This window comes from Nannospalax galili, unplaced genomic scaffold (genome assembly GCF_000622305.1).
Source record: "Nannospalax galili isolate Female #2095 unplaced genomic scaffold, S.galili_v1.0 scaffold767, whole genome shotgun sequence".
NCBI lineage: Eukaryota > Metazoa > Chordata > Mammalia > Rodentia > Spalacidae > Nannospalax > Nannospalax galili.
The window spans coordinates 2,231,253-2,243,557 of NW_008357164.1; the positions used below are offsets into that span (position 1 = coordinate 2,231,253).

The 12,305-nt window shown below is 36.5% G+C and overlaps 1 protein-coding gene across 3 annotated transcripts in view; it reads left to right on the forward strand.

Moving 5' to 3' along the window:
• The window catches only part of LOC103751580 (alpha-amylase 1), a 15,469-nt gene that overhangs the window by 1,442 nt on the left and 1,722 nt on the right, over nucleotides 1-12,305 (forward strand). For all 3 annotated transcript variants that reach the window (XM_029557165.1, XM_029557164.1, XM_008855070.2), the window contains exons 2-8: nucleotides 6,183-6,392; nucleotides 6,732-6,878; nucleotides 7,613-7,810; nucleotides 9,555-9,785; nucleotides 10,483-10,616; nucleotides 11,050-11,172; nucleotides 11,266-11,365. In XM_029557165.1, the coding sequence (XP_029413025.1) occupies nucleotides 6,225-6,392; nucleotides 6,732-6,878; nucleotides 7,613-7,810; nucleotides 9,555-9,785; nucleotides 10,483-10,616; nucleotides 11,050-11,172; nucleotides 11,266-11,365 (1,101 nt within the window). In that variant the 5' untranslated portion in view covers nucleotides 6,183-6,224. The remainder of the gene's footprint in view (nucleotides 1-6,182; nucleotides 6,393-6,731; nucleotides 6,879-7,612; nucleotides 7,811-9,554; nucleotides 9,786-10,482; nucleotides 10,617-11,049; nucleotides 11,173-11,265; nucleotides 11,366-12,305) is intronic.

Consider the following 12,305-nt stretch of genomic DNA (forward strand, 5'->3'; position numbering starts at 1 on the left):
TGAGGCTATAATTAGTGTACATAGTTATGGGAGGATTACAGTTCAGAATAATGTTTCAAATACCTTATGAATCACTACAAGGAAAGAGATTGAAGACTTCAGATAAAAAAGTTATGATAAGGATTAAGAAACATTAAATAATCTTTTTGTTAAGTAGACATTGTACAGGTGTATTATAATACCACAGAGTAGCCATAAATATTAGATGTGCTTTAATGAAACTTCAAATGTAGGTACTCCTTGGGGAACACCACACACATACACACACACACACACACACACACACACACACACACACACGCTCAAGAAATTTCTCTGACTAGGGCTGATACTTACATTAGTCTGTGGATATGAGCATAATTATTTAAAAGACAATTTAACCAAATGTCTATTCAACAAAACATTGGTAGCAGATTCCCCTATTGGCCCGTGATCTCTCAGGTCACAGATTTTTGACCAGGTTTACAGAACTAGGCATGCATTCTGTCCAGTAGCAGGTCTAAAATCCAATCCAGAAGTGGTGTCTTGCCCCTTGTACTGTCCTGCACCCAATGTACCTGCACTAATATACCTGTGGATATATCTTGGCTGGCAAGTTGCTTTGGTAACACATAGAGTTCACAGCTGGGTTAGATCATTCGTGAATTTTCTCCCCAGCTGTTGCATAGAATTTTCTCACACTGTGAGCACTAGTCAGCATGAAGGAAGCTTCCAGCTTAGGCCAGCTTGATCTGTTTTATCCCTAAGCTAAAGTGTGTGCTGTCTTCAGCAACAACGTCTCATTGTCTAGTTCTGGTGGGCAACCAAGAGCACTGGTGTTAGCCTGTATTATTTTGGAGGTTCCTTCCAGAGATATCCCACATCTGGCTTTGGGATTTGATTTAAAATCTATGACTTCTGGTAAGAGCCCTAGCCACCTATCCAGGGTAGTTCCAGTCAAGAGCCCTTTTTAAGAAATCATACTTTTTGGCTAGCTGATAAAGCAGTAGGATCCTGAATGGATTTTTTTTTCAGAAAGTGTTGACTTACCCTCCTATCACTTCATATTTTAAGGAATCCTTGGGGTATCTTATTTGTTATATAATAATCATAGTTTTAGAATAAAGAAAAATTTCTTCTTTGTAGGACCATCACGGAAATATGGAAAACAAAGCATTTATAATCATAACTGTGATGCTTCAAGGAATATTCTTTCAGGAAGTAAAAACAATAATAATTTCAATTCCATATTCTTTTGATTTATTTATTTACTTACTTATTTGCTATGTGTGTGAATATGCACATGCATGTGTGCAAGCATTCCATGACACACGTGTGGAGGTCAGAAGACAATTGGTAGGAGACCATTCTTCTTTCCACCAGCAAATCAAAATAAAACTGTCATATGGGGACCAGTGTTAAAATACATGAGATTATGGGGGACACTTTACATTCAAATCACATCTCCGTTCCACTCCCTTTCCCCAGTCTCCCTCTTCCTTTTGTTTCTTCTCTTCATATTAATTATTGAACAATAACAACTCTTGTGTGATAACTGTCTTAGTAGAGCACGTTGTACTTTAGCAGCTTAATCCAGGGCACATTATCCAACCACTGATAACTGATTGGCCAACAGAAAACTTTTGAATCAAGGGAGGCAACTAGATCACTTTACCTATTTTTTTCATTCAAGTTTTACTCATAGTGCAATATTCTATAGATCCAAGAGCTTAAGCTTCCTGCGAAAATAATAATGGAAGTTCTACTTCTTTCCCATTGGCAGACATTCCACTGGGGAGGACAAGTTAAGAGCATCCCATAAACTATGTATGAAGAAACTCCATATAGGTCTGGACATGGGGAAGGGTCATTCATTGGATAGGCCTTATTACAGCAATCTTCTGCATTCTCATAACTTTCATTACTATTGTAATAGCTCAGAACTTCATTACTGATAAATTTAATAATGTACATGTTTTCTAGTGTTTATTTTGCAGTTGTCTCTGCCTTTTAGTCTGTGTTAGACACTTCAAAAGTAATCAAGTTACTTTCTTAATTAAAATAAGCACATAGTTTGTTAAAACTTTCAGATTTTTTTTCTTATTCCTGATTTTGTGCCTATTTAATACAGCTCTCTTACATTGACACCATTGGGAGGGAACTTATGTGTGGCACTGTGAACTTAGCAAAATACACATGAATGGAGATGCCATAGATCCTAGAGAAAAATTTACTTTTGCTACATACCTAGACCAATGTAATTTGTTACTGTATCATAAATATACATCCTAATACTTATGGAAAAGTATACCTCTCGCCACTCATCAAAGAAGTTTTTTTTTGCAACAGATGGAGATTAATACAGGCTTCCAGAACTGATGAAATGCAGAGAATAACTGCCTGTGAGATGCTTATCCCTAAGTGACACATTGCAATGCAAACTCTACCTATAAGTTGAATGCATCTTTTAGTTGTCACCAGAGAAGTTCTCTTATGCATCAGATGGTGATTATTAAAAATCTACAAATCATCAGTGTGTAGAGAGCCAGGGGCTGCGAATGCTTATCCTTGAATAGGAGACCTAGTTCAGTTTTTTTTCCTCCCAAAGCTCAGGGATCATTGCAGAACATGGGGACAGAAAGATTATAAGAGCCACAGTTGGCGGATAATTACAAGGAAACAGAGTTTTCCAGACAGCAGGCCAGTTATATACATGAACTCACTGCAACTGAACAGCGTGAACAAGACCCATGCAAGCTTAAACCAGACAAAAATCCCAGCATGGACATGGGGAAGTAAGAAAACTCATCCTAACCTAAGAAACTTTTAGCAACTGGCATCTGCTGGAAGGCAAGGAGGGAGTGTCTTATAGGGATGGCACTTTTGGTAGGTTAACCAGTTTACAGCGGATGGGCATTCAGCGAGAGACATTTATAGGGAGACAAATTAGTCTCTGCAAGCTGCATTATATATATATATATATATGAAGATATCTAAATGCCATCATATTATATTGTATAAAGATCGCAAAAATTCAGGGCTGGAGAGATGGCTCAGTGGTTAAGTGCACTGATTGCTCTTGCAGAAGACCAGGGTTCGATTCCCAGCACCCATATGGTGGTCTTAATCTGATCCCTTGTTCTGACCTCCGTGGGGATTGCACAACACGGGTGTACTTACACACATGCAGGCAATACACTCATACACATAAAATTTTAAAAAAAGCATTTTTTAAATATTCAAAGAAAACTTAAAAAACAGGCAAATTAATTTTAATAGATATTTTTTAGCTTAATGAAGCTGTAGCTAAAATTTCTTCCGGGAAGCACAAACAACATCAGGCCTGGTTCTCCCTTGGTTCGTAGGAAAAACAAAGGTCCAATTTGCCAAACTGCAGTTTGAGAAGCCAATGAGTTTATTGCCTTTACTTTCAGAGCAATGGGTGAGGGTTTACTCACAAGAGTGTGGGTGTTCCCCTCCTAAGGCGTCACTGGAAAGTCTCCATCCAGGCGTGGATGTGACCTCCCCACAGCTGTGCAAATTGGTGAGAGAGCCTCCTTATAGCTTCCGCAGCCCCGGCTCCCCCAACTAGGACCCATTGGTTGGTTGGGAGGTGTTGTTGCTGACTCTCCCTGCCCCTACGTTCCTGCAGAGCATAACACAGTCAATAAGTTTGGCTTAGGCAAGTGCAAACAATCTTGGGAAGAAGACAGCTGTCCAGTCTGCTGGTTGGAAGACAGTCCTGTGCAGCAGTAGCAGATATTTCAATGTTTGAACAATATAATTTTTTTCTGTTACATTAATACATTTCCCTTGAGAAATCCAAAGAATATTTTACATTTACAGTTCCATCTATTCACATGGCCATTGTTTTAAGAGCTCAAAAACCAATTCTTGCAAGTGGCTACTATATTGGAAAGTGAAACTTCAGGATTTAGGAGTAATTTTGATGTAATAAAGAAAACACTGATTTATGTGTAGACCTGTTGTCAAATTCTACCTTTGTCAATCATTACATGAGCCTAGCTGATTTATTCAGGTTCTCTGGTCTTTTGTTTCTTCATATGTACATTTTCCTGGAAAGGATTAGAATTGCATATCTTCTTAGAGAGTGTTAATTTATATAAAAAGATTGCACAACTCATGTCAATGTCTTGCACAATATCTGGAAATCAGTGTTTGTGTATTATAGCCATTTATTAAATGCATAAGACATTATACTAAGCATTTGCTTGGTCTAGGTATATTATACATGAAGTACAATTATAACAAGCTTACTCCAGAAGGGTGAATGTGTGAACAGCTAATTATTTGTAATATATTTATAGTATACCCAAGCAGATGTTAATAAGATAATCTAAAAGCTTTCAAACAGCAAGAAGTTATTTAATATACCTTGGAATTTGTGTAGTCTAAAGATACTCCTTCAGTTGAATGTGCACGAGGCACAGATGGATAGTGGCTCACAGGAAGAACAATAGGAATTGCGTGAAACTGCGTGTAAATACAAAGAACTTGTAGATTTGCAATGAACAGTAGTCATGCAGTGGGCTGGGGGACTTTAAGAGAGGGTGCAATTCGTAGAGGAATAATCAAATTCTGTAGCAGTCTTGATAAACTTTTTCAGACCTCGTACTGCCTTCTTTCTCTCAATGATATCAGTTCCAAATACCACAGTGTTGAGTGTTTCTCTTTTCCTGATTCCTCAGCTCTAGTCAGTCTGTAAACTTACTGTCTCGCTACTCTGTTCAAGTGGCAAGCTGAGTCACTCACCCTTTTCCTGGGCCTCTATAAAAGTCTTCTAACTGAGCTCTCTTTTCTACTCTTACACACTTCTGGTTTCTTTCCAGAGGCAGGAGTGATTTTCTTTTAAATTTTAGCAAAACCTACTCATCTTATATTTTCAGTAGCTCTCTTTCTTCATATTCTAAATGGTTCAAAAGTTTGGCCTACTCCCCCCGACCTTCTTTTTTTTTTTTAACCTTCCCACTCTTCATATAAACTTTAATCCTTCTGCCACATTTGTTGTTGTTATTAACATTTCTTCAGTATTCCAAGTTCTTTCCATTTGTATTATTTCCTCTACTTAGGCAGCTGTTTCTCAGATCTTGAAAAGACTAGCTTCCTTCCTCAGTAAAGCTTTTCTGATCATCCGGTCTGAAAAACCCCACTGATGAGCTCACTCTTTTTTTATCATTTTGTTGTTTCATACTAATTATTATTGCTGCCTGGAATCACTTTATCATCTTTGTTATTACTATATTTATATTTAGTTGCATGTTTTCTTCTTTTTACACTAAATGAAACTTCTAGGATAAGAACCCGTTTGTTTTGTTCATAATTATATCCCTGATATCCTCAGTGCTTGGCAGAAAGAGAATAATCAGTTAATACTTGTTGAATGAATGGGCAAAATTCTTTTCCAACCTACATTATTCTTTTTTTTCATGTAATTTCACTAAAATTAGGAAGGAAATGAGAATTTAATTATTTTATGTAGTATTATGACAGCTATAAAAGCTGTTTAGCTCAAGGCAGAAAACTACCAGGGCAGCACACAAGTTATTGGTCTAGTTACTGAAAAGCCTATGATTTATTTGATAGATGAAAAATATGTTTCTTAGATTCAAGGGCTATCAAATTTCATGTCATTTCTTAAATCTTCTTTATACAGTCCTTGCTCTGTAGTCCAGGTTGGCCTTAAACTCCTGATCCTTGTGTATCATCCTCCCTAGTTCTGGGATTGCAGGTGTGCGTCACCATGCCTGACAGTATCTTAAATCTGAATGCAAATATTTAAATTAATGAAAACATTTGTTGGAGAAGCAAAACAAACTGAATAGCTTATCCTGTTTCTACCTGGAATGTGAATATTACAAACACTTGCAGACAGATTGTTATTTTTAGCTCCAATTGTAATTCTCCTTGAATTAATGGAGGACATTAGAAGTAATATCTAATAATAAAATAATACATGAATAAGAATTATTTATGCACATCAAATGCCAGAAGATTGTAAGGGATAATGTTCCTTTAATGAGAAAAATCATTTAGTCCTCAAAGAGCATTTAAATTGTTTTCCTGGGAGATTTTTTTCTGAAATTTCTTCACTTATTTACATTATTGTTAGGAATCCTTTTCAGTATAGTTTGCAGTCTCATATTCATTCATGTTAACATTTGTTCTATTATGCTTTTTTGTAGGATTAGGAACTGCCAGAAAGAACACTGTCAACTTCAAGCAACATGAAGCTCCTTCTGCTGCTCTCACTCATTGGGTTCTGCTGGGCTCAATATGACCCCCATACTCAGTACGGCCGGACTGCTATCGTCCACCTGTTTGAGTGGCGCTGGGCTGATATTGCCAAGGAATGTGAGCGATACCTAGCTCCAAATGGATTTGGAGGAGTTCAGGTAAATGTTGATCTCAGTTTAAATTGTAGAGTTCTCTCCATTTCCCCAAAATGCTAATCTAATTACTTTAAGCTAATCAGGAGCAGTAATTCAATTCACACATAACTTTCTAAAAAAGAAAAGAAATTGCTGTTTGTCGCAATTATATCTTGTGCCAAGACATCAGAAGACTTCAGCAACATGCTGTCAATTATTTCAAAGTTGTTATATATCAATAAAGCTGCACTTATACAGATTAGCATTGGATCCAATTAGCATTGGATCATCAATAATTTTCTGCTGGACTAATGATATTAATGAGTCACAATATAATATTCATTATAATTGTTTTATTTATAGATCTCTCCACCCAATGAAAACAGTGTAATTAACAATCCTTCAAGACCCTGGTGGGAAAGATACCAACCAGTTAGCTATAAAATCTGCACAAGGTCTGGAAATGAAGGTGAATTCCAAGACATGGTGACGAGGTGCAACAATGTTGGTGTAAGTGAATTAATATTTTCTTCAAAATTAGTATGTAAGAAAATTATATTTGTTTTTTGCTCTAATTTGTCTTGAGAGGAAAGCTCAAAATCATCTACTACCTTATGGTCAAAATTTGAAAATTCATCTGTACCATTTAAACAACAATAATTTCAAGTCAAATGTGAAGTTTTAGCTCACAACCATGTACAGTTCTTACTAACCCTCTTCTGGTTAGGAACCAGAAATCCCAGAAGTTAAACTTTTTGCTATTTTTATGTGATTTCTCTACCCACCTGCAATTGTGACCCCCCCACCCCATTATTGTTTTTAATGATAGCTAGTCATTTTCTTTCTATAGTAAGGACTAATATCTACCTTTTCCTCTCTGGAAAGAAATAAGAGAGCGCGGGCTGACTGCTTTGTTCTCCTCATGACCCAATGCAGTTTCTACAATAATAATCCCTTATTTTTCTATTAATTTCACTTTCTCAAAATGGCTCTTTTCAGTTGTTTGTAGTTATGACAGCTTCTGTGTTTTCCACTTGTCAGTTATGCAAACCCTCATGGGAATATCAGTACCGTTGTTAGTCTTCATTTCACATTACTTTCCTTTCACGTGGACTGTTAGACTTGTGACAAATAAAGATATAAAGTGGAAAAACAATGTTTGACGTTTTGTTAGCACTTGTAGACTTTGGCCGATGCAGTGTTAGATTTGTTAGTGAAACTGAAGCGCACACTTCTCTTCTCAGGTCCGCATTTATGTGGATGCCGTCATCAACCACATGTGTGGCTCAGGCAACCCCGCGGGAACAAGCAGCACTTGTGGAAGTTATTACAATCCTAACAACAGGGACTTTCCATCAGTTCCATACTCTGGCTGGGATTTTAACGATGGCAAATGTCAAACTAACAATGGAGAAATTCAAAACTATAATGATGCTGCTCAGGTAACGAATAAATTAATGATCAGAATGAAGATATATATAATTATGTATGTGGAACTTACAGAGTGCATTTAGTGTATTGTTTAGATTCCTTAAGTAAATGGATTACCAACACAGAATGCTTAAAAATTAGCAACTCAATGATCCTTGAGCTTTGGGAGGATAGTTTACCATATAGGTGTCCCATTTAGGCTGAGCACTCTGAAGTCTCTTATTCTCTGTACACTGATCATTTGTTGGTCTATGTGTTAATCACAATCTGCTGAAAAAGAACTTTCTCTACTGCGAGTTGTGAACTGCACTAATATGTAATTGTAACAATATGTCATTGTGAGGCTGTTTCATATTATGTCAGTTTAACAGAGTGTAGTGATAGCTTCTCCACTATGGCCTGTGCCTTGTTTAGTCACAGGTTCTTGGCCCAGATAGCTGTGTCAAGTGTGGACCCCCAGTTATGAAGTGGACCTTAAATCCAATTAGAAAGTGTTTGGTTATTCTCATAATGTGCATGCCACACCAGTGGTCATATTTTGCCAAGCCAGTTGTTATTATAGGTCTCTGGGTTTATGCCTGGCTGGGTTCATGCCTTGATAATGTTGAGGATTGCCTTTCAATGTCAGTAATATGTACAGCTCTATGAAAGTTAGACATCAGAGGAATAGCTTTGTGGTCAATACCAGCTTGATTTCTCTTTGTTCTGTGACTCAGGAACGTAGTGTCTTCAGCAGTAGAATTTTAGTCTTAAGTTATGGTGGATAACCACTTCCAAAGGTAATAGCCAGCATTATTTGAGGATCTTTGGGATCTCTCTGGTCAACAATTCCAAAAGAGAGTATACATTTTTTACTTTGGGCTTTTCATTCGCTATCTTATAGGGATCATCGCAGAAGAGAGGGTGGAAAAGTTATGAGTCAGAGGTGGTAGGTGAATATAAGGAAACTGTGTTGTCTGGACACCATACAACAATTGCACATATGAACCCTGGTATTTATGACAGTTTGCTCAAGACTTGTGCAAACCCAAGCCAGACAGGGCCCAACATAGAGTGGGGATGTTGGCAGAAAGTCTCAGCCCTAGAAAAGTATCTACTTGCAACTGATAGATACTAGGAAAGGGAAAGTCGTTTTTCCTCATTGGTTTGATGCGTGGTAGGTTGACCAACTTCAAGGGATAGACCCACACCCAAGAGCACTTGGGAAACACAGATTAGATTAGATAAATCTTAAAAACAGGCAAATAATAGGAGTGGACATGAAGTCAGTGGCAATAGTAAGGTGTGGATGAAGGAGAGAAAGGGAGCCTGAATATGAGCAAAATTTATTTTGTGAAATTCTTCAATTCCTAAAAATATTAAAAAAATAGAAACTCAAATAAATTCCCATAAATCTACCCCAGTTATGAGGATGGATCAGGGGACCTGAAGAAGGTTATGGGTTTGATTGCTATACCACATATGAGAAATAGAAAGAAAGGATTAAAGAGTGAAAATGAGTGACTGAGAGAAAGAGAGAGAGAAAGAGAGAGAGAAAGAGAGAAAGAGAAAGAAAAAGTTTCCTTGAAAAACTAATAAGCTAATATATATTTTTCTTATTCTCAATTATTATACTGAAAAATATTTAAAAGATACATTCATAGAACATTAATTTCCCAAGTGTCACATCCAAAGCCATTGTGAAACTGTCTACTAATCAACGGGTGAATTTATGTATCATCAAATCAGTCATAGTTTTCTTTTTGACCTCAACAGGTCAGAGATTGTCGTCTGTCAGGCCTTCTTGATCTTGCTCTTGGGAAAGATTATGTTCGCACCACGATTGCTAACTATATGAACCATCTCATTGACATTGGTGTGGCAGGGTTCAGACTTGATGCTTCTAAACATATGTGGCCTGGAGACATAAAGGCAGTTTTGGATAAACTGAATAATCTGAACACAAAATGGTTCTCTGAAGGAAGTAGACCTTTCATTTATCAAGAGGTAAAGCAATATTTATATGTGCATATAAAATGATATCATGATGGTACCTAAAAAATAGATGCAGGTTTATTATATACATAATTTCTATAGGTTAATGTCTGAGTGACTTATAAAGGACAGTATTGTTTAACTGCATTTTATTCACAAATAACATACTTAAACCTTTAGCACAAGAGGCTCTAGGAGTGTGGAGAATTTGTGTAACCTGCAAACTTCATTGTTCCATTTATGTTCATTGGACCATTATGCAAGTCAGGAAAAGGACCATAGTTACTGATGACTCAAGCTAGTCTTTCTGAGTCCAAATCTTGACTGAAGTATTATTAGATGTGTGTGTTTTAGATAAATTTATTAATATTCATGTGTGTATGGCAAATAATAATATTTGTCTCCATTTTCTATGGGGAATGCAATGAGTTAATAAGTTCTGAAAATGTTCATTGGTAGTAAATGATATGTTTGTGGGAGCTATTAATTTTTCACTATGTGCATTACTAAACTATGTCAGCCTTTTCCCAGGACAAGTGCCCTTGTCATTAAGTTTCTTCCAATATTAATTTATATACTTGACCAAGGACAAAAAAATATTAAATATCTCAAGTAACATACTTTAAGAATTTTTATAGGATATTATTTTCTATCAAAATGCTTTAATGTTATTATATTAAAATGACAGCTTGTCCTGTATTTCTACTAGGTGATTGATCTGGGTGGTGAGGCAATTTCAAGCAGTGAGTACTTTGGAAATGGCCGTGTGACAGAATTCAAGTATGGAGCAAAACTGGGCACAGTTATGCGCAAGTGGAATGGAGAGAAGATGGCTTACTTGAAGTAAATACACTACAATCTGTCATTTGATCTATCAGTGATCTGTTATCAAAGGACACAAATACAAGTGATCTTAGAACATTCTAATTTATACAGCTATCTAGAAGGTTTTTTTAAATCAATGAGCTTTATTTTCCCTAAACCCAATTCATCTTATTTTTCAATTTAAATGTCAATCACAATGAAACATTCTAGAAACTCAGAACATCATGTAGAGATTTTTATCTGTTGGTGTTATTAGTCCTCTAGACTCCACTAATGTTGGCCTACATATTCTCTTCACACCAGGCCATTATTTGAAGAACACTCTTATTCATAAAGTGCATACAATGTGGCCATACTGCCTCATACTGATGCCATATAAAAAAAAGATGCAGATTTAGGTTACCCTAAATATACTGTTAAACAATAACATACACATTTATTTTTTTGATAGGAACTGGGGAGAAGGTTGGGGTTTCATGCCTTCTGACAGAGCCCTTGTCTTCGTGGATAATCATGATAATCAGCGAGGACACGGGGCTGGAGGAGCATCCATTCTGACATTCTGGGATGCTAGGTAGGAAAAAAAGTTCTTTGCTGTTTGTAACCTGCTGTTTAATCAAAATATAATTTATATTCTTCTAATACAATATAATTTTTAAAATTTCAGACTCTATAAAATGGCAGTTGGATTTATGCTGGCTCATCCTTATGGATTCACACGAGTGATGTCAAGTTACAGTTGGCCGAGATATTTTGAAAATGGAAAAGTAAAGTAGAAATACATTTTTTCATGAAAAAGAAAGCAGTTCTTTTTAAATTTCAGATATTGTTGTATAAAATATGCCCTATCAAATATCTATTTACTGTGACTTTAGTAATATACAGTTACTAAAGAAGTATCCACTGCTTTGCCACTGTGAAAAATAACTTGAAATAGAGCCAGATGCAAAAAGTAAGATATGTACTTCTTATAAATTAGCATGGAGATTTTGCACACTAACACTAATAAAGAAGTTAAAACTGTGTTTTTTTTAAAAAATATGTCCCAGACAATATTTAAATAATCTTATTTTACAAATAGATAAAGAGTACGGATCACAAAGTGTTTGGAAGGAATTTATCTGAATAATTTCAAAAAGCAACCGAAGTTCTAGGAGATGGCTCAGTGGGTAAAGTGCTTTCTCAAGGACAGGAGCTTAGATACTTAGCACCCTTGTAACTGCCTGGCAAGCTTGGAGCTTACTCCTAATCCAAGCACACAGCAGGTGGAGAAAGGGGAGACTGGAGCAAGTTGGTGAGCTCAACTAGCATAATGGGCTAGGTGGGTGGGGACACTCCACCTAGCAGATGATGGGAAGAATGAAACTGATGTTGACTTATGGCCTCCACACCCACACACATGTTCAGGCATAACTGCACACACAAGGTGTGCCCATGCACATGGGAACACACACACAAAACAATCCTGCACTTAATATACATACTGCACACATACACATATCTTTTTAAATTGAATCAATCTCTGATATTTTTACTTATTAGTTCTTAGTGGCATGGAGAGTATTTCCATTTAGCTTTTCCATATTACCGAGGCTTCTACATGCTTCTACAATCTCTTAGATTTGTCAGTTGTTCACCATATGACATGATCTCTGATATCTCTCCTAGACTTACTGTGTTTCTTTACATTTGAAGGATCTTTAAAGT